This window comes from Nothoprocta perdicaria, unplaced genomic scaffold, assembly GCF_003342845.1.
Source record: "Nothoprocta perdicaria isolate Ctin4 unplaced genomic scaffold, notPer1 scaffold_10, whole genome shotgun sequence".
Lineage (NCBI taxonomy): Eukaryota > Metazoa > Chordata > Aves > Tinamiformes > Tinamidae > Nothoprocta > Nothoprocta perdicaria.
The window spans coordinates 7973400-7999783 of NW_020454094.1; the positions used below are offsets into that span (position 1 = coordinate 7973400).

Consider the following 26384-nt stretch of genomic DNA (forward strand, 5'->3'; position numbering starts at 1 on the left):
GCCGGCAGACAGAGCTGAGGGTTGGTGGCCCCAGCGCCGGCGGCTGCTCAGGTGCGTGGAGAGGTGGAGAGTGGGACCCGGTGCCTTTTGGCGGTGGTTTCGAGGCGTCCTGGGGACTGTCGTCCTCAGGAAAAGCTCCTCGCCAGGAAAGCTTCCCCCAGGAAACTTTCCCATGCTCGCGGCGATGCTCGTCAGCTCGCAGCCCAAGTGCTCTGCAGATGTTTGGAGTGGGATGCGGCTCACGGAGCTCGTGGAAACCTGCAAGCAAGTGATCGGAGGCACAGCCCACCCACACGGGCACCCCTGCAAGCTTTCCTGGGAAACGCAGGTGCCTGAATGAGCTGCATTTTTGGTGGAGGGCACAGGAGTACCCCAGGCTCTTGGATGGGGGACATGTACTGTGATGCACATCAGGGAACTCTGCCTTTCCCAACTGTGTCCGGCCTGGAGATGAGGAGGGCTGTCGGCACGGAGGGTAGAGCTGCACCGGCGTCTCGGATATGTGTTACAGGGTCGGAGCTGGGTGGGATGGGTGGGAAACACGGAGGCTGCCTAGAAAAAGGATGGGTGGGAAACAATGGAGCAGCCCCACAAAATCCTGGCAGCGCGGATGGACCCCGGTGTCTTCAGTCGGACATGCACAGGAGAAGGAATCAAGCAAGGTCTGATGGGGAGCACCCATTCCGCTGAGCCCCCTGCTCCCCTCTGGGCCCATCCAGCTTCTGGATGTTCCACAGCATCCAGCTTCTGCTTCCACTCCCAGCTGTCTGCTTCCTCACTCGATAAAGTGACCCGCTAAGATCCTTTCTGGATTGCTTGCTCCGATTCTGTTTGTGTCCTCATCCCCCTGCAACACGGCTTTCAGGATCTCATCCTGATCCAGCTCTGGTCTCCAAGCATTGGAAATAAGTGCCCAGCCCTGCCCTCAGAGCAGCCGTGAACTGGATTCAAGCCTTGGCTGGGGTCACTGTGGTGGCTCTGTATCCAAAACCGCATCCATGTTGGGACTGTAACCGGCAGCACCAAAGCAAACCCCTATAAGGAATCCAATGTGCACCCACCCAGTGAGCACAAAGTGAGTGCAGGGGAGAGCCCAGAGCTTTTCCCCATGGGAAGGAAGGTGCTCTGCATGTGCCATGGCTTGGAGACCCCTGAGCATCTGTGATGCACACTGAGCATCAAGGCTCAAAGATAACCCAAGGTGCCTTGATCAAAAAAGCAACCGCAGGCATCACAGGCACTCTTGGGTCTGGTTTTCCAAACAGATCCATGCCGCAGCAAGAGATTTCTGGAAGAGAAATGTTACTGTGTTAATGCTTCACTTTGGACTTCGTGCTCCCCCATCACCCAGCCTTTCCTCTGGAATTTTATTTTTTCCTTTCCTCTTTGCTGCACTTAGGACAGCATATGACTGTGACACATTCTGTTTTAATGCTGGGATGTTTTTCTCTGTCCTCAAGCTTTGTTTTTTAAGGGGAATTTGGGAGTTCATAAAGCAGCCCGGCCACAGATGTTCCTCAAAGCCAAACCCGGGTTCTGAGCGAAATCTTGAATGTTTCAAAGGGCCCTGAGAACAAAAATAAGAAATGTTGCAAGCGTTTGCCTGGAAATCACAAAGTGAACTCAAATTGAACCATCCGGGTGTTCCTAAAAAGTTGAAAGTTGTTTGCTTGGGGCAGTTTTGCTTTGCTTTTGTATTTGTTGTTGTTGTTATGTTTTCCCCATCATTCGTTTCCCGTTTTCATGACTGGAGACCGGAAACTTGAAGTGTTAAAATGCGGTGGGACAAGGAGAGCTCATTCCTGCATTCCTGCCCAGCCCACCTGGGCACAGAGCAGTTCCCGTGTGGTTTCCCCTGCTCCCGGGATGGGCATTGGGGAATGTGTGAAACATTAAGCATCTCCCATCACCCTCTGAACTGAGGCCGCTCTATCTTATCTCTTATCTCTCCTCACCACGTTATTTGTCAGGCCAGTCCTCTGCTCAAGCAGAGGGGGTTTGGAGAAAGGCGCTGCTATTAGTATGCTGCGCTTCGTGCTGGTTTTATCACCACCAGAACAGATGGCTGGGCTTGGACTGCTGCCCTCTGCGTGCACATAGACCCGTGAATATTGTGGTGGATGTGAGGCCAGGTGAAAGCTGCTGGAAACATCTCTGCTAGGGCACGGGGGGCAGGCCCAGGGATGCACCTGAGGCTATATGTGTATGTATATATAGTTTGGTGTATATATATTTATGTTTATATAAGGCAGGTTGGCTGGAGATGCTCCCCGATGCCCGTGCCATGCTTTCCAGCACTGCTCAAGGAGGTAGGACATGCTTGGCATGGCATGGCTAGGAGGACGCAACCCTGGCAGGCCATGGGTTTGGGAGGCCAGTTCCCTTCCCATGGTCAGTGCATGGATTAGGTAGGTTTCCTCTCCCTGCCTGTACTTGTCCCCTGCCCTCTCTCCAGGGATGTGCAGGGTCACGATGCAGTAGACGTTACGTAATTATATTGAGGGGACTTGTAAGTATTTTGGGGAGAGGAAAGTGACTTGCCTTGTTCCTGCAGCAGAAATTCCTCTGAACCTACAGCTGCAGGGCAGTGACTGGGAATATCCCTCCCTGGGATACACCACGGGAAGCTAGGGAAGGAATGCTGTAACTAGTAGCTCTGAGAGCTGTTACTGTCTTTGGTACCTGCTGGACTTTCCTGGATGTTATGGTCCCTGCTCCTGGGGGAGCACATTGCTGTGGTCCAAACCACAAGTGAAGTTACCTGTTCTTGAAGCCAACTTGCCAGATATCCAAAGACTCTCAGTCAACTTGAGATATTTCATGGGCTGTTTAATCATCCTGGAATTATCCTGTAGTGTCTCCTAAAAAATTGCTCTGATCTTAGCTGGTCTGAGCCCACCTCTAGGAGAGTTTCTTTCTTCATCTCCACAAGCTAGGTGGGAAGCTTTAAGGCAGTTGCGTTGCTCATTCAGGCACTTTGCTTGAGTATGAAAGATAAGTGAGTCCAGGCTTGTGTGTCTGTGTGTTGGAGCCAAGAGCACCTCAGACTTGCACTTTGAGGTCTTCAACCAAAGCAATCAGGAAAGTTTTTCAAGGGCTTCCCTTAACTCTCTCTCTTGTCTTGTCCTTCTCAAGCCATCTTCCTCTCTGAGTCAGCTTGACCAAGTCCTGGGCACCTTGATGACTGGGGTGAGCTGCCATGTATAATATGTCTAGAAGAGCATATATTGCCAAGCTGCTGTTATAAATGGGCAATCTGTCAACATCTGGTCTTGTTTAAACATCAAGGAGAGACAGAGCTTGCCTAGAAGTCAGTCTTATCCTGGGATCAGCAGGATCAGCTCCATGTCTGAGAAGGGCTAGTCTGATTATTCCTTGGTTTATAACTTAGACTTTCTGATGACATCTTCCCCTCTATAAGAGCGGCTCTTCCATGGAGCCACTCACAATGATGAGCAGCAGGCAGAAGATGGAAGAACAACCTGTCTTGTCTCTTCCACAGTGCCCAAGGGCTGTGACTTGAAGATAGTATTTGGAGCTCAGTGACCTTGTCCTGTGCTTTGTGGTCCTGCTCTGTGAGTTCGGCCAATTGCCTTCCCCTCTCCAAGCCTGTTCAGTCCCCTAGACCCTGTGTGAGCTGAAGGACAGGAGGGGTCTGCTCATGTGGAGCATCTTGAACAGCAATCCAGTGGCCCTCCTAGATGGGGCTGTCAGAGGAAGGCTGTTCCAGGGGATCTTCTGGGGATCTTCTCCGGTATGTCCTCTCTTCTGGTGTTTTGTTTCATTATAGGAAAGGGAGGAAGCGGAGGGCGGAAAGCAACAGTATTCAAGAGCAGTGAGCGTATTAAGCGTCTGGCCTCGGTAATCCCTGTGGCGCTCTCCGTCTGGGGGGGCAGCGCTAATCACCCTGCTGACAGCGGGGCTTAAATTAGATTTAAGGAGCCCTTTCAAGTGGAAGCAGCTCTGACCCTGCAGGTAAGGCTTGCTGAAGCACATATTATGGAGATGATAAAGCCCATCCTTTCTCTCTCCTTTCTAAGCAACAAAGTGAGGTTTAGCGCTGACAGGGACATTGTGAGGCCAGGGTTTTAGGGCTATTAGTAAGCCTCTAGTGTAAGATGTTTACAGGCAAGGATTTTGTTCTCTCGTCTTCGTGCCACAGGAAATCTGCCTTCGAAAAGGAGATGGCACTCGGTGCCTTCAGGAGCACGAGAGGCAGAAGTGGCTGAGCACGCAGGTCAAATCCATATAGCACCAGATGAGAGATGAGATCCTGACTGCTTGTGGGTAGCTGAGGATGTCCTGCCTGTCAGAGTGCTCTGCTGCTCATCTTTCTGATATGTGCAGCTCTCCAGGAACTCATGGAAGAGCTGGCCCAAGCTAGAGGCTGGAAGGACAGGAGAGAAGCTGTCCTTCCAGAGCCCCAGGGCTTGAGGAAAGTTATGGCATGATCTCTGCTAGCAAAAGACTGGGCTGAGCAGTACAAGATGACTTTGCTTGGCCTTGTTTGTATCGGGTTGATGTCTAGGAAGTGTCTACAGCAGGTAAAAGTATTGCAATTTTTGCAGTAAAGACATAGGACCTCTGGTGCAGGCAGATCATGGCATCTCCTTTTGGACAGGCATTTCGGAGCATCTGCAGTACAGGGCTACCATAGCATCTACACTTGTCGTCTGTAGCACAGGCCTGCCAGTCAGCATGTGCAGTGCGGGTGTACTGTAGCATCTACAGGTGTACCGTAATATCTCCAGAAGATATCTGCAGTACAGGTGTACCGTAGCATCTACAAATGACCTGTGCAGTGACAGGCATACTGAGGCATCTGCAGCAGCAGGGCGGGAGGGACAGAGCCTTTGCAACGCTCTTGGCAAAGCTGGAGCAGAGCCGCGCGGGGAGGAAATGAGTTAATGGAGCTTTTTTTCTTTCCTAGATCACCACTTTAGAGACAGGCCTTGGTAATAGCAGAGCTAATGGGAAATTTCCCATTGGGAAATGTCTGTTTTCTGTCTGGATCCACCATCCTCTTCTCTCTCATTATCAGGATCAGGACTGTCCTCATCCCATGACGTCACGGCAGTGGCTGTCACATCCCTGTGAGTGTCACATCCTGCTTGCAGGGAACACACTGCTCATGTCTTCAGGCAGTTATCCACGGATCCACGTAGCTCTTTCCTACTCAAGGGAAAAAATTACTGACAATATATTTGGTTTAGACTGCAGTGATTGCAGCCAGAGGTGAACACGTTCACATCCATGTTGAGTTGTCTTCTGCTAAGGCTGACCATGATGGATCTCCTCACTGGCCCTGTAGCAAAGCAGCCAAGAGGTGGACGGGACCTGGGACCTTGCCAGGCACTGCCATGGGACGTGGAGTGTTACAGATGCTGAACATTTATGTGTGCTGAAGGAGAGAAGGACAAGTCCATGGAATAAAACCCCACCGAATACCCAGTGGTAGTGTATGATTAGAGTCTGGGTGAGTGTATGAGGTATCTGACACTTCTGCTCTCTTCTTACTCCATCCCTAAGCGTGTGCACAAGTCTGCAGCTGGAAGCAAGTCTGGTCTGATGCCAGGGTGTATGTGTGTGTGGAAGAGCACACTGTTGAGCAGCCTCCTCCAAACCTGTGTGCAACCACAGCCAGGCTCATGGGGAGCTGTATCGCTGCTCTGCAGCCTCACAAACTGAGGCTGTAGGTCCTGCCTGCCTCCGTGCGAGGTGGGTAAGCTCCCATGGGGTGCATGAAGCCTCTCTCCACTTCTGACCAAGGACTGCTCATTCAGTTCATTTCTCCCACCTTCTTTTTCACTGCTGTTGGTATAATTGCATCCATGTATATGCATCAAAAGTGGGAGTGGTAGGAAAAGCTGTGCTCGGTTTGTTCCTGATGCTCTAATGAAATGGAAGAAACCTCACTGGAAGAGCAGCTTGTGCAGCCTTGTTGTTCGGATCTCTGGGCTGAGGAGATTCGGAGATGGTTTAGTCAAATATCGAAGGTCTCTCAGGCTTGGACTCCCAGCTGTGCGTAGCTCTTCTTTCGCCTCGGCAGCCAAGAAATGATTCACTCCTGGGGCAAAAGCAAATATTGTCCAAACTCTTTTCTGCAGCAGATTGAGTTTTCCGCTGCTGGATTTGCTGTGTAATAAATGCAGTTCCCCACCATCACCTTTCCAATGTTCCCTGCCAAAACGGGGACGTGGCCCTGGGACCTGCATATTCTAATATTGCCGGTGATATGCTGCTCGCTGTCCCGTGCATCGGAGTGCCAGGATATTGCCTTTTGTTAGCAAAATCATTAAACAAGCAGCTACAGTAAACGGAAATTTGCATCAGAAGCATCTGCAGAAATTGTGGAGGATTTGTTATGTGCTTGGAAAAAGAAGTGGCTTTGGGCAAAACAGGCAAACAAAGCAAATACTGCATGGGAAATTGTGATTCGAGTGAGAGAAGAAAACAAAAAGTTGGTTTTCTGTCTAGATTTTTCACACCAAAATAACTCTGGTTCCTGCCTGGCAGCAGGGCTTATGCTTGAAAGAAATTAAAAAAAAAAAAAAAAGTGGAATTTTGTGGAGAGGAAAGCATCCGAGATATGAGCTCTCTGTGCCAGGACTCCCGAGGGAGCTGGGCCATGCCCTTTATTTACCCCTCTATTTTTCCACCTGTAAGCCCAACGCAGCCCCCCTCCTCCTCCTCCTCTTCCTCCAGCGGCACCCTGGGGTGGTCGGTGCTTTGGGGCAGGCTCTGTCCCTTGCCAGGCGGCCATGCAGCCCCGTGCCAGCCCGTGCTGGCCCCAGACGAGGCTGGCGGGCACACAGCAGTGATTGCGTTAATGACTGATAAGACGAGGAGCAGCACGGCGGGGAAGGGGGCTTTGCTCTGGGGACTGGGACAGCGGGAGCGCGGCAGCCAGTGGTGTTACTGGTACTGATGGGAGCTGAACGAAGGGTGCAGCGCGCGGAGCTCACGCTTCGGAGAGCAGCCTGGTGCCCTGGGGAGCCAGAGGGACTTCACCGTGTCCTTCACCTTGCACAGGTGGATGCCATCTGCAAGGGCGTGTGGACACCACTTGGCTCCTGGGGGCGATTGCTCCGCCGAGGACACCATTTGCAGCAGTAAAACACATCCAGCAACATGGGGTTGTTCTGCCCTCCACCCGGTTGTCCCCAGCCTGGCAGGGCTGCTGCAGGCGTCTGGATCCGCAGGGCTGCCTGCAGAGCGTGCCCTGGCTGCCAAGGGCTCCTGGAAAGGGCTGGGGCAGAGCCCGAGTGCGCAAAGAGTGGGAGGGAAGGTGGTCTTGGGTGGCTTGTGCCACAGGATGGTCGGTTCGGGGGGAAGGGGACGGGTTCTGCCCCCCAGCAGCTCCCAGGAGAGGAGTGAGCTGCGGCTTGGTGCCCTGTCGCTCCACGCTGAGTCTGGAGCAGAGCATGGAGCCTACCCTTTAGATCCATATGGAAATGAGTCCCTGCCCTAATCTATCTCCAAACAATTCCAGTGCTGTGGATTTTAGGAAATATTTAGTGAAAAATTAACATCTCCCATTAACAGAGGGAGAGTCAGTGCTAGCAGCTATGCTCCTGCTCGTGCTGCAGCTGTGCGGGCACACGTCTCTGCCAGCCTCGCTGCTCTCCAGCAGCTCCGTATCTCAGTATTGCCCTGGGATTTGTAGTTTTGCTGCAGTTCTGCGGGTGTCCTGCACCCAGGCATTGTGGTGGACACGGTGTGACTGAGCAGAGGGGACCTGGACAGTGACAGGCGCTGATTTGCAGCCACCCCTCTCTGAGATGGTCTGAGATGGTGTGGACGGAGGGCAAAGCTCCTCCTGTCTTCCTGGGCCAGAGCTGAGCAAAGTCTCTGCTGGGCAAGGGCCATACTTAGACCATGCAGATTGGCCATGGTCTGGTAGATGCACAGGAGCATCTACCTTAACATAGCACAGTCCATCTCTGCCCAGAGCTAACCCACAGATCTGTGGCTAAGTCAGGTATTTGTGGATATGTAGGTGTGGAAGGGTTTGGGAAGCTCCTCTTTAAACTGCCTACATTTGTTGGAGAATCAAGTCTGGTGTGTTTTCTATCAGGACAACCAAGGATTCCTCCTTGTTGCAGAAATGTCCTTACATGTTGAAAAAACAGTGGGAGAGGGGAAGTGGCATGAATAATAACGACATTATAATTAGCACTTAGTGCTCATTGCCCAGAGCTTCCAAAGGAAGGTCACCTTCGTTATTGCTGATTTACAGACAGGGAAACTGAGGCATAGAGGAGAGGCAGGAGGAGCAATTTGCTGAAGGTCACCAGGGTGGTGCAGGAGCAGAGTCTAGACTGTAAATTCAGCAGAAAGGTCCCTGCTCCTTCTCTGCCCGTCCCCTTCACCAGGGGGTTCCCGTGGATGTTTCAGATCCCACATTCTCTCCTGGATCTCCTGCCCCTGTGGGGAGAGATGCTTGTGGACAGGCTGGTCCAGCAGCACCCTGAAATGTGCTTGCAACATCCCTCCCAGCCATCCTATCCTTGCCATTCAGCTCTCACCTCCTGTTGCAAAACCAAGGTCATCCAGGCTCCTGCAATGGCCACGATGGATAATGGGTTGTGTTTTGTTCCGTTTTTTTTTTTCCCCTCCGGCCAGTACAGCTCTCTCACTAGTTGGACCTAAATGGATGCCATCTGGCTAACGCACCCATGTTCGTGTTCTGGATTGAAAGGCAATCCTCTGTGCGTTGCTGATGCCGTGCTGCAGATTGGCGAGGTTGCAGCAGTTTTGAGGGTGCAATTTGCTTTTCACACGTAGTGTTATTTGCCACTTGGCAGGTGGGCTGAGGGCTGAGTTTGGTGGCAGGGCAGCGCTCACCAGGCTCCTTAGCCCTGCACCGGCTCCGGGTTGGCCATGTCGCCATGACCCTGTGGGCCTTCCCCATCATCATCCTCAGCAACGTCCCTCCTGCATGAGGAGAGGCCTGGCTGGAGCAGCAGCTCTGGGCTCTGCAAGCAGGAGGCATCAGCCACTGCTGTGAGGAGCCGGGGCGTCCTCAGCACCGTCCTGCCCCTCTCCTCTGCTCTTTGGGGTGTTGAGCAGGGCTCAGCCGCCTGCTTGGGCAGGTCAGGGGGTCTGCAGTGCCCTTGCAGGACGCTCCTGCCCCTGGGGTGATGTTGCAGCTGCCCAAGAGAGCCCAGCGACAGGGATTGCCTTTCCCAGGGGAGAAGCTGGAAAGGGGGTGAGAGAAAAGGATCATTTGTGCCAGGAGTTAACAGAGCCTTTGAGCCTCTGATTCTGCTGGCAGCTCCACTGCAAGATGCCGGAGGCCATTGAAGCAAGGAGAGCACGCTGCAAAATGCCTCTTTTTACCCCAAAGTTGCCCGTCTTGCCTCACGGCCGGCTCCTTGCAGCCGCGCGGTCCGTGCGCGCGCGGGTCCGTGGCGGAGCCCCGCGGGGCCGCCGCTCACCGCCGCTCCCTGTGTTTGTTTCCACAGATGGGTAACCCCGTGCCGTCAGCCTGCTGCGTGGTGCTCGCCGCCGTGGTGGTCGTGTACGCCCAGAGGCACAGCCAGCAGGGTGAGTCCCTTGCCACGGCCCCCGCCTTGCCTTTCCAAAAGCATCTGAGCTCCTTGTCCCCCGTTTTTGTGCATGCAGCCAGGCCGGTTTGTGAGCTGGCAGTGCTGTTGTCTCGGACACCAGGCAGGTGGGGTCCCGTGGCACGTCTCCAGTGACACGTCTCCACACTCTGGCAGCAGGGAGAGCCTGCTGGGTGGTGTGGGGTGACCCAACACCTTCCTGGGGTGCCTGTTCAACACGTTGGGGTGATGATTCTCTAGGTGACCCTGTGTGAGCAGGAGGGTTGGACTAGATGACCTCTGAGGTCCCTTCCAACCTTAAGCATTCTATGATTCTATGATTCTATGATTCTATGATTCTATGAGAGGTATAACGAGCTGGGATAAAGAGAGCTGGGTGCTGCTCAGGGTGATACGATGCCTTCAAAGGACTGAAGCTGCCAGGGCCATCGAATACCCAAGAAAAGGCTGCCAGAACATCCCTTGGATGTGTCGTGCTGCTTCTCCCAGAGCAGCAGCCCAACTCTCTCTCACAGATAGATGTGTAAGAGATGGAGGCGCCGGGTATTTCAGGGATGTGCAATGGGGAAATGTGTTGTCTAGACAAACGAATCACTAGTCCCTGCCAGCACTGGCCAGAGCCAAGCTTTTCAATGTTGGCAGGCACGTGCAGATCTGGGAAGGGGGGCACGGATAAGGCTGCTGCTCCAGGTCCTTGGCTTCTTGATCCTGCAGGATTCAGGCAGTTTAGACTCTCCCTCCCTCCATCCCTCCTCCTTCCCTCGCCCTGACTGCATTCAGCAGGGAGGTGCCTTGAGTACCTGCTCTGAAGAGGAGCTGCTGAAGCCTGATGGCATCAACAGGCATCTGGACTCAGTGTATGGATAAAGCAAGGCTCCCTCCAGATACAGTAACTAGAGATGTTGCTCTGCAGTGGAAAAGAGCTGCGGGGAAGGTAAAAAGGAGTTTGGATTTATAGAGTGAGAAAAAATGGGCAGAAGAGTAGGAAGGTGGTTGGTGGGACAGTTCCACATCTGCCTGAAATCTCTCTGAGGAGGGAAATCTGCTCGGAGGAACCTGCCTGCATCCCATGTGGACATTGCTCTGGAATGCTGTGATGGGACTGGGAGGGAGCCAGGGCTCTGGGCAGGTGTTTTGGAGCAGAAGGTCCCATCCCCACGTGTCACAGCCCCCACAGGGCTGCAGGAGGCCATGGGGCTTGACATGGGGAGTGCAAGTCCTATAGCAAAGGAGTCTAAGCCAAGGCAATCTCCATCCCGACAGGGAGGAGGGAAGGGGCATGCAGACATGAGGTCCATTTGTAATGTGACTGAGGCATGCTCGGCTTTAATAACTCCTGAAGCACTTTAAGAGATGCATTAGCACTGCATGCTTGAGTGAGGGGGATGTGACAAGCTGCTAAGGGAGCACGAGCACCGCGCTGCGAGGCCAGGCACCTGCTCCTGGCCCTCATGTGCACCCCAGCGATTGCTAAAGCGTCCTGCAAAGTGCCACATGAATTAATAACAGCAATATTAATAACTGGCTCGGCAAGGGCGGGTTTCCTCATGCGTTAATTCCTCCGCTGCTCTTCTCTGGCCCCGCTCGCAGAGCTGGGAAACCAAAGGTGCGTTGTCCAAGATGCAGGAGCTCCCCAAACTCTGGGGTTGGGATGCTGGAGGTGGTCAGAGCTAAGTGGCTTTGCAAGGGCTGCCCTTCCTGGGAATCTTTCACCCCTCTGCTCCTCCCTGAGTACATCCCCAGGACAGTTTCCTTCTGACGGAGCCTGCGCTCTAAGCTCATGGGTTTTGACAGTGCATCAGCGTGGCTGGAGGCTGGGCACCTGGCGTGCCTAAATGCACCATCCTTGCAGGAGGAACAGGCTGCTCTGCCAGCAGGGTCACTCCCATAGCGAGCGGGCAGCAGCTGGAGCAGCCTGCTGGGCACTGCTAGAGCTGGGGGGCACAAGCTAGAGTAGGTGGGCACAACTAGAGCTATTGAGCCAGGGTCTGCCACGGTGCCTTTCGCACCCAGGCGCTGCTGTGCTGCGTTTTGCGCTGGCACCGATGCTGTTTTGGGGCAGCTGGTGTGGAGCTCAGGGGCTGCTCTGCCAACAGCGGAGCAGGGAGCCAGCAGCTCCTCCGGAACAGGAGCTACACGGTGCGCTCGCTGCTAATCCAATTGCTGCTAACCCACTCGCTCCACGCTGCTAATCCCATCACGCTGGGTGGCTCTGGCGGCCCGTGCTGTGGGTCTGGTGGAACTGGTGTTTAGAGCATGCTTTTTGCAGCAGAAATGGGGAAAGGGAGGCAGTGTTGGGCATGGGTGGCTGCAGGGAGACCTGCCCTGCCTCTGGGTGTCCCTGCCAGTATCTTCCTTCTCCCATGAATCCGCAATGCTCCCAGTAAAGCAGAGGGATAGATGAAAGAGTTGAAAGAAGGAAGAGGTGGCTAAAGGTCGTGCAGGAGAGCCTGGTATCCTCTGCATTAGCTGAGAATTAGCTCATTTTTCCCTGGCATTTTCGTTTTCGTGCTTTCTTCCCTAGGCAGCAGTCTTTGCTGATGTGTGCGTGTCAAAAAATAGGATGGTGATAAGAAAATCCCAGGGGAGAACAGAAGTGAAGCTGCGTGCTGTAGCAGGCACAGTTCTGGTAGAGTGGGGCTCCAGCTGTGCCCCCATCAGCACTGTGATGAGCGTTGGCAGATCCCTTGTCCTGCAGAGATCTTCTCCACTGCAGTGCTTAGGTGCCCCCGAAGAAAGGGGACAGGCCATAGCATGGAGACCTGGGATTTGGTCAAAACTCCTTAGACTAGGAAGTCTTTAGATGTTGAAGATGTGTAGCCCTGTGTCAGGTCTCAAAATGTGTGTGGATGGGTAATTTGAGCTCTTTCCAGCCACTGCCAGGGCTGCCTGTGGCTGAAAGGAAAACCTGGGCAAGAGGGAGCTCTCTTCCCCAGGCTCCTGCCATGGTTGAAGCTTCTTCCCCATCCATCACCTCCACCAGCGTTACATCCACATCTGTCCTGGACTGAGATTTCTCGGCTTTTAAAAGAGGAGTAATTCTGCCGTATTGATCTTCACCTTGCTGAATTAACTCACGTTTAAACAATAATTATGTTTTCACCCTGGAGAGGAGACAAAGAGATAAACGTCTCTGGAAATGAATGTGTTTGAGATGCCACATGCCGGGGTTAATTTATTGATATGTGGAGGAGCTGCTCTCTCCTTGCTTTCTCACCAGCTACAAGCAATTAGCCCCCATCATTCCTCAACCAAGCAAGAGAAAGAGGGATTTTGCTTCATTACTTTGCGCCTCTCTCGCGCCGCTCTCCCTTGGGCCAATCTTTTGCAATCGGTTCTGCTGCAGAGCCTCCCGAGAGCTCCTGTTTGCCTGCACCTTGTTAGAAATGCTGACCACATTTCAGCCAAGGCGAAGTTTAGGCTGGTAAACAGCCTTGGAATTGCACGGCAGGGTGATGCAAAGTGACTTCTCCAAGAGAAGCCAACTGTAGTTACCTCCCTTGCTGCCTTCCCTGCCTTGTCCAACCTTCTCTGTGTTGTGCTGAGGGACTACAGGGTGCTAGCAGCTTTCAGGGTCCTGTCTTTTTCTGCATTAAATGTCCCATCCAGGTCCTCGGGACAACAGACTGGTAAAATTAAACTTACTGCTTTGGTTTTAGGGGCATTTTCTGGGATTTACATGTGTTTTCTGTGTAGCTGGTGGTTTGTGGATTTTTGCTGAAGTTACTGGTTTGTAGGTGTCCTTGTGGCTTTTGATTGTTATTTGAATGACACTCGGTTAAGGTACCTGTATTTAAACAGCATGAAGAGCTACTTGGGCCACAAGGTTTGCTCTGGTGCCTATGAATTGGTTGCACAAGGGAGATGTTGTCTGAGCTTCTCTGAAGGAGAGGTAACGTCAGGCCAAAAGAGATGTTAAAGGTCACTCCGATCAGATCCGGCTGTCTCCTGTGACACTGCAAGGGAGCACAGGGATGTCACACAGGGGCTTTGTGGCCAGCAAAGCTGCAGAAAGTCCTGGGCTTAGGGCAGAGCCCTTCTTGGCTTGGGGATGTTCGTGTATGTTCCCTAACAGCGTGGCTTTGTTCCTGCTGATCTCTTTGGAAACAGAGTTTGCGAAATCTGGTGATCCAGTCGCCTTTTTTTTTCTGCTTGATTTAATCCTATTATTCTTGATTATGAAAATGTGAAGATGGCATGATTTCTGGGTCTAGCATCAAGCAAAGTGTTTGGGAGAAACATCTCCCAAGCTCGCCTTGCTCCTGTGCTCCTCCTGGCCTCTGCTCTGCGAGGAGGCAGAAGGGGCTCCAGTTCATTCTGGGGATCTTCTCTGGGACAGACGGTGCTGGTTGCAGCCCAGAGGAGACGTCAGAGCCCTTGGAGCCCTGCTCTGAGCTGGAGCAGCAGGGCCTGGTGACACAAACACCTGCTCTGTGTGATAGCACAATACAGCACTTGTCCTGGGTAGGTATTTAGAGACATCAGTCAAGTTAAGTTTTTAGTATATTTTGGTTGAGCTTACACTGAGTATCCTGCATTTCTCATTCCAAACTGTTTTCTTTTCTTCACACATTGCTCCAGTCAGTCTTTACTAAACTGTTTCCAGTTTGTAGCCATCTTTTCTTAAGTGTATGTGCTCTGAAGACAGCACTGCAGAAGTAGTGTCTCCAGATCTGCATCCAATGGATCTCGTTCCCCTCTCCTCTCCTCTCCTCTCCTCTCCTCTCCTCTCCTCTCCATGCTGTTGCAGTGCCTTTCAGTCATGCATTAAGTGATATGACTAACATCTGTCATGTGTTGTTTGTTTTTTTTCTTTCTTCTGTCCTTTCCCCAGGGCGAGATGTGTGTGCAACAGAGTGTTGGGGAATTTTTATAATTGCCTGTCCCCAGACACTCACTGCTCCCTGGTTGTGCTGGGGAAGGCAAGGTCAAAGGGACCACATGTGCACACAAGGGGCAGGCTAGTGAGCTTGAGGTGGTGTCTGCTTCATTCCATGCTCAGTCTTGGGCCAGTGCAAGGGAAAGCTCTGCCTCCTGTCTATCTCACACTGTATTCTTATGGCCCCTTGACATATCCTTGCATCTCCAGCCAAGTTTCACTCTAGTTGCAGTGCACTGGCACTTCATCTGTAGGTGGATCCTGCCCAAGCCTTGCTGGAGTTGTCCTCCCCAAATCATAGCCTTGCTTCCTGCAAACCTGACCTACTTTCCTTCCCTGTAGATGAATGGAGCTACATTTGGCTGCATGCTCTTGCTGAAGTAAGGCTAGGGTATTAACTGCTCCCGATCTCTGTGCACAGTGGACTCATCCTTTCCATTATATATGGCAGCTTTTGTGTCCCCAGCAAATTTTGCCAGCAACAGTTTTATATTTGCTTCAAGATAATTGATAAAGCAAATGATTAGCAACAGGCCAAGAACAGATCCCTGCAGGGCCACAATAGAAACACCCTCCTGCAATGATGATTCCCCATTAACAATTAATTTTCCATTAGCAATTACATTTTTTAATCCTTCCTGTTGTAGCTCTGGATGCTCTCATTATCCAGTTGGCTGAAATATGAGCCTCATTCCAAAATCCAGTCCTGTTCAGCATGCAAGCTGGTTGTACAGTGTTTCCAAGACCTCTCTGGTTAGGAAGCAAGGTTTAGCACAGCCTCTTCCAGCCGTGGACTTCTGGCTCTCCGTGAGTCATCTCAATGCCCAAGCATTGTTGCCACCACCATTACCTCCATGGAGAGCTTGGAGAGCCAGAACCAAAGGATGATGCTGCACCAAGACATACTAAGTCACATGCACGAAACCAAAGGTCTATTAAGGTATATTAAGCCAATAAGCACAACTTAGCTCAGCTGGTTCTCGGCTGCGCATGTTCACGGCGAGTGACTCAGCCTGAGTCATCAGGGACACGATACCCCTCGTAAGAAGGCTCCAGTACCACGATTAGAATTCCAGCTTTGCTGCACCACAGAGCCTGCTTAAACTATCCCAAAGGCTGCCGTTCTGCTCTTGATCTCATTTGCCTTGCTAATTTCTTCCCTGCTAAGCTGCCCCAGGTCCATGTCCCACTGTTTAGGGGCAGGCATCGTGTCTGGTGTCACTGCCTGCTAAGCATTTCATGTGACATTATGGCATTTAGGAGCCCTTAGATGTCTGTGGTCCTCCTTGCCGCTCCACTCTTTCCCTGCCATCTCCCCAGACCTGTCCAGGGAGGTGAGTCTGCTAAGGAAGAGCCCAGACCCCAAAAGCTGTGCACTGCTTCTCCAGCTGCTCTCCTTTACCTTTCTGTCCTTTTTTCTACCCCAAAACACTTGGCTATATTTTTTTTCTTTTTTTTTTCTTTAGAGCAAAATGCATCTCCTGAAAATGTTCCCTATCTGCAAAATAAAACAAAAAGCAAAAATAGCTCCAGCTCCTGGAACATGTCTTCCTATTACTGGACATCCCTCTGAGCTCAACCAGATTTCCTGCCCAGACCTGGAGTGAATTATGGCCGAGCTCTCGGAGGCTGACCTTGTGGTGAGGCGGCCACGGGCTCGCTAAGAAATGTGGTCAGCCCCTACCGCAGACAGCCTGTCTTGAGTGCCTGTGTTTTCTTGCCCAAAGCCTCCCGCTGCCCGTGCCCTCGGGAACCAGCCTTGTCACCCCGGACAATGTCCAAATGGCCTGTCCGGGTCTCACTCCTCCCTGTCCTCCTCTCGCCCCAAACCTAGCCTAAAGGTTAAGCTAGAAAAGAGCAGGGTAGGTCTTTGGTAAATTTGCGCTGCTCAAAGTCACTGCGCTGGCTTGGGAGGGGAGATTCCTACATATGCCCAAAGCAGGGGTGGCCATGGAGTGGAGAGCTCCTAGCTCCTCTCTAGGTTTACACACAAAAAATCCAACAGCAGGTCCAGGTGGGATGGATGTCCCATTGTGTTGAGGGCTGGCAGAGGCACAGGCAGAGCTGCTTTGAAATCACAGGTAGGGGAGTGAGGAAAAGGACAGGAGGACAAATAGAAGTTATAGCACTTACTACAAGAGTATATAGCATATAGCATATAGCATATAGCATATAGCATATAGCATATAGCATATAGAAGAAGCATCGTGCTCTGACTTGAGCACTGCTTCAGGACTTGGGAAACCTGCTCCCCGGAGCCACTGTGCATCCTGCAGCCTGGAGACTTGCCAAGGGTGTTGCCAAACTGCAAACAACTTTCATTATACAAATCCAAAAGCAAAAAAGTGCTGCTGGAAATACTTGCAGGGAGTTAATATTTTTCTGGTAATGCAGAGGGTTAGAATTTAAGCCAACAGAGATGATGTTCTGGAGCAAGTTAGTAAAATGCCATCTGAGAGCCTGAAAGGGAATCTGCTAAGGGAGCTCTGTGATGATAACAAAATGATGAGCACTTCCATCAGCTGCAGGTCTGGTGTGTGGAAGCAGATGTTAACAAAGGAAGAGGCAGATTGGAAAAAAAAAAAAAAAAAAAAAAAGAGCCTAAGGAGTAAAATTATAGGTCTGGAAGTTTACGGACCAGCAGGTCTGTGATTTCACAAAACTGGTTAAAATACTTTACATTTGTAATGAACGTGAGAAGAAGAAAACACCAGGAGGATTGCAGTCTGACAGGATTAATTAGCTCTGTCAATGGCAAGGAAAACCATGTCTCAGTAATCTCTTAAACTTCATTAAACATATCGACAAGCAGTGAAACAAGAGGAATGGGGTTTGTAGTCCACCCAGGCATCCAAAGGAGCTTTGACAAGCAGAAAAGGTTAGCAGAAAATTGATAATCCTCCAGGGATATGGCAGAGTATTGCCTGAAGAAACCAGTGCCAGAGACACGGGATGTCACAGTTCAATTTTGTGATGGGAAAGAGGTTTGCAGGAGGACTTCAGCATCTGTGCTAGGACCTATGTCGCTCACTTTGCACACAGATGATCTGAAGAGCGTTGAGAAGTGAGGTAGCAACCTTGGCTGGTGGCATCAAGCAGCTTGGCCTAGGCAGGGCCACAGAGGAGACAGTGCAAGGAGCTCTGCCCTGCTCGGTGAGGTGCCATGTGCCACCACGGCTCTTGAAGAAGGACCGTGTCCTATCCTGGCACTGATCTCCTTTTGGTGAGGGAGGAGTCCCGTTAGTTGGACTTGTCTGTGGGTCATGCCCATCGTTGTATTGCCTTTGCAAAGGAATCCAGAAATGGAAGATCCCAGAAAGAGTAAGGTGACATGGAAAACTCCAGTGGTTTAGGAATTTGGCTTGAATCACCCTCCATCCCACCTTAACCTCATCCCCCCAAAAAAATCTTGAAAAGGACTCTCCTTGGAAGCCTGTCCCAGGAAACCAGCCATCCCACCTTTCTGAAGCAGCCCAGATCCAGGCAGTTCAGGGGCACGTGTGCAGCTGAACCTGACTGAAGGTGCTGCTTGTTAATTATCTGCTTTGAAGGGTTGACGGTGACTGAAGCCCTGGATCACAGGCTGCTCTGTGACTGCAAAATGAATCTGTATTCAGCCTGAAAGACGGTAAGAGCAGAGTGCTGCAGCTCTGGGGACATCGGCTGCGGGAGCCCAAGACCTTCCCAGAGGGTGCTACAAATCAACGCTGATGTGCGTCAGCAGGACCACATGTGGACAGAGCCCAGGACTGCAAGGGCCAGGCAAGGCTGGGGCAGAGTCGCTCAGGTCCTGCACATTCATCATTAGCGTTGGGCATGCAGTGAGTCACTTGCTGCTGGTTGGCTTCGGTCCACCTATGACACATTGGTGACCAAGCAAAGCCTTGGATAATGGGAGCGCAGTCAGAACAAGGTGCTGAGATCAAAATGATCATCTCTGCTTTCTGGGGAGAGGGTTTTGCTAGGGTAGGAAAAGAGCAAGAGCAAAGGCATCAGGAAGCATGCTTAATAGAGCAGATGCTGGGCTGTGGTATGCATCAACCTTAACATGTTCAGTCTGGGGGGTTTGATTTGTCTGGGTAGAAATGGTGCTTGTGTACAAAGGGAAATGCTTACTTAATACCCAGAATCTGTGTGTGGGAAGTTGGAGGGTGAAAAATAAACAGGAAAGCAACTTGCCATATTTGCAGTCCGTGCTAGGGATGAAAAGAGCATCTTTCAGCATAAGCAGGCATGGGCAGCACTAAATGGAGTGGATCCATGCGGAGAAGCCAATATAATTGTGGCATATTAAAAGAAAAAGGAGAAAAAGAAGACAGATTGAGCAGACTCTCATTACAGAGAGGGAAAGCGATGCATGTCACCTTGTAATGAGTGTTTCAGGAGGGCTAATCAGGTGGAGAAGTGAAGTGAGACCGCAGAGCGATCGACAGTGCTGGAGACAGGAGGGCTTACAGCATTATTAGCCCAGCATATGGACCATTGATCTCTTGGCGTAGGATTGGCTGCAAAAGGTTGTTCTTTAAGCTCAACTGCCACCAGGTACTAATTGAAACGAAGGAGTCTTGAGGCTAATTGCACCCTCTTCCTTTGCTTAAAGGCACTTTGCCTAGGCTGGTGTTAGGAAAGGGACATGGGAAAGGGGCAGAGCCTCTCTTAGGGTGCAGAGCACCATGCATCCCTCTCCATCATGTCAAGAGATCTTGGCAGAGCCTTTCCAGCTTTTCCAGTTTGCAAAGCCTGAAGCATTTCCCCCAGTGTGGGTACCTGGTAGCATATTGGAGTCATCCAGCAATATCTGGGTGCTCCTCAGTTGTCTCTTCTGGAGTGCTACCAAAAAGCCCGAGCTTGGGCTGAAAAACATTGACCTTCAGGGCCGGAAGCCTGGAGGAGTTCTGCCAGCAGGGCTGTGTGCTTTGCACTCCAAGAGGAGACAGCACCATCACACCGAAGGTCAGGCTGTGATGAACGATCTAAAGCAGAGCTGCAGTGTGTAGCACATCTTGCTTGCTCCCTGCTGAATTGGCTTAGGTGTAGTGAGATGTGCATGTGTGTGCATGTAGTTCTGATGCCCAGGAGCTGGTCAAGGAGCATGTGCACGCTGCTGGATAACACAGCTCTGCTACCTGGGAGCAGGATGGCAGGCAATGTTTTGTTAGCCCTGAGTGCATTTCTGCTCTCTGCAAAAAGGTCTCCTTGGAGCCCTGCCGTTCTGTGCAGGTGCAGAGTGGTCATTCCTACTGCCTTGCGGATCCAAAACGAGGTGAAGTTGGGACGAGCAAGGCTATTGCTCTTCCTAAGATCCTTGTGGAGGTGATAGATCTACAGAGCAGGAGTAGATCCCTGTATTTTTGCGAGAGGCAAGAACGCAGACACCCTCTCCCGGTTGCATTGGCAGCAGCTGGTGCAAACCTGTGCCATGCCAAGCACATGCAGAGGAGTCCGGTGCCTGGGGATGGTCCTGGTAGCCCCACATCAGCACAGCTCTCCGAGCACAGGTGCTCTTCAAGCATCCAGGCAAGCTTTGCTCACCATCAGCACTGTTTACACAGACCCGCTCCCGGCTGGACCGTGAGCCAAGCCCGGAGCGCTCCCAAGGGAAGTCTCAAGCCCTAGCCATGAACTTGAGGCTTCTGAAGCTGAGTCACAGAGAGCCTCTAACTGCAGCCAAACCGCAAGCCCTTGGCAGTCAGGACTAGCTGCTGTGTCTGTGGCTTGCCGGCACTGCACTGCGGTTGCTCCAGCTGGGAGCACGCTGTGCAAGTAAACTGAGGCACACGGGGGCAAGGAAAAGCAGTCCAAGACTTGCAGGTGTGTTGGTATGTTGAAAACACAAGCCCACGTCTGTCCGTCTTCCAGTGATTTTCCTTGGAAAGCCACCTGGGCGTAATCAGGAAGATGAACCTGGAGACTTGCCACAATCCCTGCCAGCTGTTGGGACAACTGGAGAGGCTTGGAGCAAAGCAGGAAAATCTAATGATATTGCTCAGGAGTAGAAACGAGCAACCAAGCCCTACAGGTTTCCTGCTCTTTGAAGAGGATGGTGCATTATCTGGGGCAGGCAGCAAAGCTCTATGTGCCTGGCTGGCAATCATATCCAAGTTTGTGTTTGGCAGAGTTGAAAATCCACCTTATCTTGGTGTTAGAAGGCACAGGATGATTGACCCATGTGCCCATTTCTTCTTGCCTTGTGGTATGGATTCCTGCCCTGTGGTGTAGGAGGAGGACAGTGTTGGAAACGGTCAGGAGCTTGGATCTGCAGTGCTGCACCTCGGTGTCTTGTAGCTCAGAGGAGGAATTGTGGCTGCTGCTGACGGCCACAGGCTAGTGAGCTGCCACACGGTTCCCAGACATGTTCCCACTGAAAATCTATTCACCCCAGTCTTCCTGGGACTCTGGACTGCTTCAGCTACTCCAAACCTTTGTTTCAGAGGGTCCTCCCGAACCTCACACTATATCATTCTAGTCTTTTCATTCCACTTAGCAGTCATCACTGCTAAGCCATCACCCTCCTGTTCCCTGAGCAGGGAAAAGGTCCTTGGCCAGTAGAAGAAAGGGATGTATCCAGCCTTGGCAGATGCTCATGCTGCCTCGCTGGACCCACCGCCAGCATCCTCTGCTTAATCTTGGGTGCTGTTATGTCTTTGCCAACTCTGTGGTTCCCAGGCAGAGCATGGATATTCAGAGGGCTATCCAAATAGTCTGCTCAAATTACCACAAAGCATTTAACCCAGTGGGCTTTTCAGGAGGTCCGAAGACAGGCCCCCAGTCTGTGACCGATCCCTCGTGTTGAGAAGATCTGTCACCTCCCATATGGCTCTTTCCAGGGGAACCCGCCATTCAGACTAAGCCCAGACAGGTCTCCAGACTCTGTGGTTAGTGCGTGAGGCTCAGGCAATGAAGAGGCCCACGTTTCTGAAGCTCTCTGCCCATCTGTCTGTCTATCTGGTGAGGCTTCTTGTCGTAGTATCTTTAGCTGACTTGTTGCTTTTCCAACACGTCGATGGTACTTTGCTGATTTACAACTGCAGCCCATCACATCTTCCTCCATGCAGGGGACTCTTCCCACTCCCAACCCTAAGAGCAAAGGGACACATCCATCTATCCCTCCCAGCTTGCAAAATCTCCATCACTTCCAGCCCCAGTCGCTTAAGGCTGAGCTTTGCTTCCCTGTTGTTACAGAGAGCAAGCCCTGACTAGTCAAGAAACAGCATTGAACTCAGTATGACCATGGTTGGCAGGTCAGGCCCTTAATTAATGAGCATTGATTGTACTTTCAATCAATGTAAGTTCCAACGGTGGAGGAGGGAGCTGTGGCTCAGGGAAGCAATGAAGTGTTGCAGTATAATCACCTTTCAAAAGTTAGGTAGCTGCTGCCATGGCAGCATGGGAGGAAGAAAGGAAACTCATATGAGGATAATAACGACATGGGACTTTGAAAGATGGTATTTGAAAAGTGCATTTATTTATACATTTATGCAGAGTTGGTTTTCTTTCTTATTTTTATCTGGTTCTTGGCTTGTCTTGGCGCATCATCCCCAAGGCACATCTGTCAGCTTTAGCAGAGCAGAGTCAGAGCAGAGTCCGACAGCTAAGCAGGAGGTCCAGTCATTGCAGAGTTGGTCTTGAATGCTCCCTCTGCCCTCAGCTGCTCTGTGTCTGAGCGCAGCAGCAACCTCAGCACCTCTACACGACCAAGAATGGCTTTAGTAGGTTGGATCTCACCTCTGAAGAAATCTAGGGGAGGTTTGGGATAGGATGTAAGTGTCTGAGAAAGTTATCGAGCATTTTGGAAATGCTTGCTTTTCCAAAAATAGTTGCTTTTGGTTGCTAGGAAAATAGTTGCTCTTAGGACAAGATTCATCTGGCATAGTTGGGAGGCCCATGCTAGGATGGGGCATATTGCGCTGTAGAAACTGCTGAAATGGGCTATGAAAGAATCAATTTAGACTGACACAGGGGAAGCTCTCTGCAGGCCCCCAAAGTGTTAACCATGTATGTGTCTCCATGTAGCTGCATGTTTTTGTCCTCTGTGGCTGCAATACGGCAGTGCAGGGAGCTAAACTTGTGTCCATGCTAAAGTCCTCACTGCGACATCATTTTGCAATAAGTAGCATTTAAATGCATCTCTTCCACCCCTGCAGACCTCTCAAAGTAAAATGCTACTGGAATTTAGAGCGGCCTAGAGTCCTCAGCAATTGTCTGTGCTGGGGAACCCCTCCTGGTCCCTCAGCCTCCAGACTGGGGCTCGTGGTTGGGAATGGGCTGAAATGTCAGCTCCAGTTGTGCCAAAACAGCAATTGGCCTTTCAGGTGTCTGACATCCAGGAACCTTCCCCCTATGTGAAGCTGTCCCTCTTGCTGCACAGCCTGGGCATGGCTTTTCCAGGCACGTGGCTACTTTATCATTAACGTATCACTGACTCAGTATAAGCCGAGCTCTGCGAGACCATGCGCTTTTCTATCCATCATGTATTTCTTTCTCCAGATTTTTGCAATTACATTCTTGGCAGCTCCAGAGAGATGGCGGTGAGCATCCTTCTATTGATCCGTCAGTAAGATTTTTTTGGATATAAACCCAGAAGTATAATTTCAGGATTTAGGTGGCAGATTTAATCCTGTTACGGTCTTCATCCTGTCCTAAATCACAGCTCCGGAGAGAGGAATGAATTAGCAAGAACCATCAAGAGTGAAAGCGAACCCAGCTCATGTTACAGCTGTTCTAATGCACTGGACATGCTGCATTGTTGACCCAGGGAGGAACTCCTGGCAGGTGCACGTGCTTTGAGGACTAGTCCATACAGACCTCTTCTGTCCATCTGAAAACTGGATTACTTAGGCACGTCTAACTGGATGGGCCATTGCTGTTTTGCTGTGAATGGTGAGAGCTGGAGTTTGGCTGTTGGTGGCGACCAAAGAGGGAGTAGAGCCTTTCAGTGGGTCAGGGAGAACTGGAGGAGCTCCGAAGGAATTCATGCAAACCTGCCTGCCAGACCATTGACTATTAAGCCTCCTTGTAAACCTTGAACATCTTTAACTCATGCTGTGGCCTGGGCCGGCAGCTTTGCTTTGCTTGATGCCCATGATGCTCAAGAGCCCATGATGCAGGCCCTGGTGCATCAGGTGCCGTAGGATCACAGGCAAGACTGAAATTCAGAGCCTCGCTCTGCTGTAAACCCCTGTGCACCCTTGGGCCGGTGCTTCATCCCTGTGCACCCTTGGGCCGGTGCTTCATCCCCGTGCAGATGTCAGCTCCCATCTGCATGTGAGGGAGATCAAAATTCCCCTTGTTTGTCTCCTTTGGTTGAACTGCCAGCTCGTTAAGGTGATGCAGAGCCACGCATGGACGAGCCTCATCTCCTTGGAAGGGCACGGGCAGAGGAGCTGCCACCTCGCCCGCCTGCGAGTGGGGTCTCCCACATGGGGCTTGTGTGTTGGGAACCCATAACCATCCTGAGCTGGAGCAGCCAAACAGAGACACCGGGAAAAGCCACGGGAGCCGTTTGCCTCCATAAAATGAAGTCCCATCAGCACCGAAATGTTTTCAGTTACTTTTGCAGGGTAGGGGAAAGAAATTTGGGAGGTGGTGAGAGCTCTGGGAATCCTTTTGGGTATTTTTCAGACACAGTTTGCGTTCAGCTTGAATCAGCTCCCTCCCCCTACAGAAGGTTTGTAAAGGCTCTTGTGCAACACAGTGGGATAGTTTGGAGAAGAAAAAAAAAAAAGGCTGAAAGCAGCACAAAAGCCTTTGATTTCCTTGTGAAGGCACCCACGCGTTTTTGCTTGGATGGGAAGTTTTGGGGCAGTCGGGACATTTGCTGTGCAGGGGGATGGAGCCGCAGGCTGGCGTCCTGGCATCCCATGAGGCTGCCCCGTGCCGGGCTGCTGCCTGGGGCAAGGATGCGCCTGCCAAACCCCGGGAACACCCCGGACAGGGCTCCCGGCGGAGCTGGAGGAGCACCCAGCCTGCCTGCCCCCGCGGGATGTGCTCCCCTGGGACAGGAGCCACATCCTATTTTTGCCTCTCTCTCGAAAAATAAACCCGCCGGCCGCCGCAAGCGTTGGGGGAGCAGGAGTAGCTAGGAGATCGTTTTCTATTCACCGCCTCACCTCTGAGATAAGGGGGGAGAAAACACGTTTTCTCCCTCGCCGCTGCTTTCCGTGCACGCACGCATAGATTTGCATTGATTTAAGGCGAAGTCCCTGCCTTCCTTTGCCCTTTCTCTCCTCCTGGACCTTCTCCTCCCCTCTCCGCCCGGGTGGATGCTGCTGCGCTCACGGATGTGAGCAGGTTCCCCTCCCTCCCAGCTCGCCTGTCCCCGTTCCTGATCCTCATCACCTCGTCTTTTCTCCTACATCCCCCTCCTGATAGGAGCAAACTCACAGCCGACTCCTTTCAGAGATGTTTTTTTCACTGCCGAGGCCAAAAATGTTCTCTCCCAAATCATTCCGAGCTTGGAAGTGGGAGGGGGAAGCAGGGGTATGTTTTTTCTTTGTTTTTTTTTCTTTGTTTTTTCTTTTTTTTTTTTTCCAGAAATAAATAATTTCAGCATGCTAAAGAGGCAGGAGAGCACAACTGAAAGGCCGGAGCTAGGCTATAATGAAATGTTCCATTTGGTCTGCGAATCTTTCTTCCCAAGGAAAGCTTCATCTGGCGTTTGAGTTTAAAACTTGTCCTTATTTTTACCTTTTTGGGGTTTTTTTCCACCTCTCAAGACGAGATTCCCGTATTCCTTTTTGCCTTGTCTCGAGATTTCCAAGCACGCCAGAAGTTTTCCTTTGGCTGTTCTTCTTCTGTTGCTTTCTTTTTGCCAGGGTTAAAAGCCCCAAGTCAGCAAGGTACTTAAACACATGCTGAAAGTTAAGGGCTCGCCTAAGTGCTTTGCTGACTTGGAGCCAAAGATATTTTCTCAAGTCCTTTAAACGCTTCGGAACCTGAATTCTAAGTGTTTTAGTGAAATTCCAGAATTCAAGTATCTCTTGTGGTAATAATAGTTATAATTCAGTAGTGCCCCGAGATAACTGGAGTTCTCTTCCTCTTAGACGTGACAAGTTTCTATATAATCCTACCTTGAGCGAATCTGATGCCCTGCAATCCCACAGTGTGCCGAATCCAAGGAGCTCTCCAGAGAGCCGGTCTCGTTCATTTATATTTCAGTCAATGCACATATTGACATTTTAGCATTTGTTTTGCAATAAGACCCTTCCAACTTCTCAGTGCGGAAACTGAGGGGAGAAAAAATGGGCAATTAGTTCAAATCACACTGCGTGCGTGTCTTCTGCTGAGCTAACCTTGCCCATCTTCCTAAGCACGGGAGCGACAAATGGAGAGCTCTCAGAGAAACCAGCACCAGCGAGAAGGGACTAGGAGAAGCTCTCCAATGAACGAGGGCTGAGCTCTTATTTTGGCCTGGAGTGTGACCCAGCCAGTGGGAGCACTTGGAAACCACCGGCCACTTAACAGGGAAAAAAAAAAAAAACAAAAAAAAACCCCTCTTTTTCAGAGGGTTTGGAAAGGGCCTTGACCGCTGGTGCTTCAGGGTCCAAACAAGTGAGGAGAACCAGGCGGGAGATGTTGAGCTTATTGCATAACTCCCGATGGGTCACGTGCATCCTCCTCTGAAAGCAGCAGATGCTTCACTTAGGAAGAGAGGGAAGGGCCCCTGCTTACCAGCTGAATCTTAAGAATTTCTTTGGGGATGGAATACGGTCACAGCATGAACTTCTCCACTGTGCCTGACAATTATACTGGGACATATGATACACATATCTGCACGGGGCAGCATGCAAAGCCTCTGTCTCTGTGCCCCAAGACAGCACGTGCTTTTAGCTTGGAGTCTCCTGTCTAACACAGCAGTTTTTGAAGGCTTGCATCTTGCTGCCAGGCTCTGCAGAGTCTTCAGCCACATAACGGACAAGAGATCCTATCTATCCCCT

At 51.3% G+C, this 26384-nt stretch overlaps 1 protein-coding gene across 1 annotated transcript in view; it reads left to right on the forward strand.

Moving 5' to 3' along the window:
- The window catches only part of CNTFR (ciliary neurotrophic factor receptor), a 128169-nt gene that overhangs the window by 48610 nt on the left and 53175 nt on the right, over positions 1-26384 (forward strand). The window contains exon 2 of the mRNA XM_026039521.1: positions 9468-9549. Within this exon, the coding sequence (XP_025895306.1) occupies positions 9468-9549 (82 nt within the window). The remainder of the gene's footprint in view (positions 1-9467; positions 9550-26384) is intronic.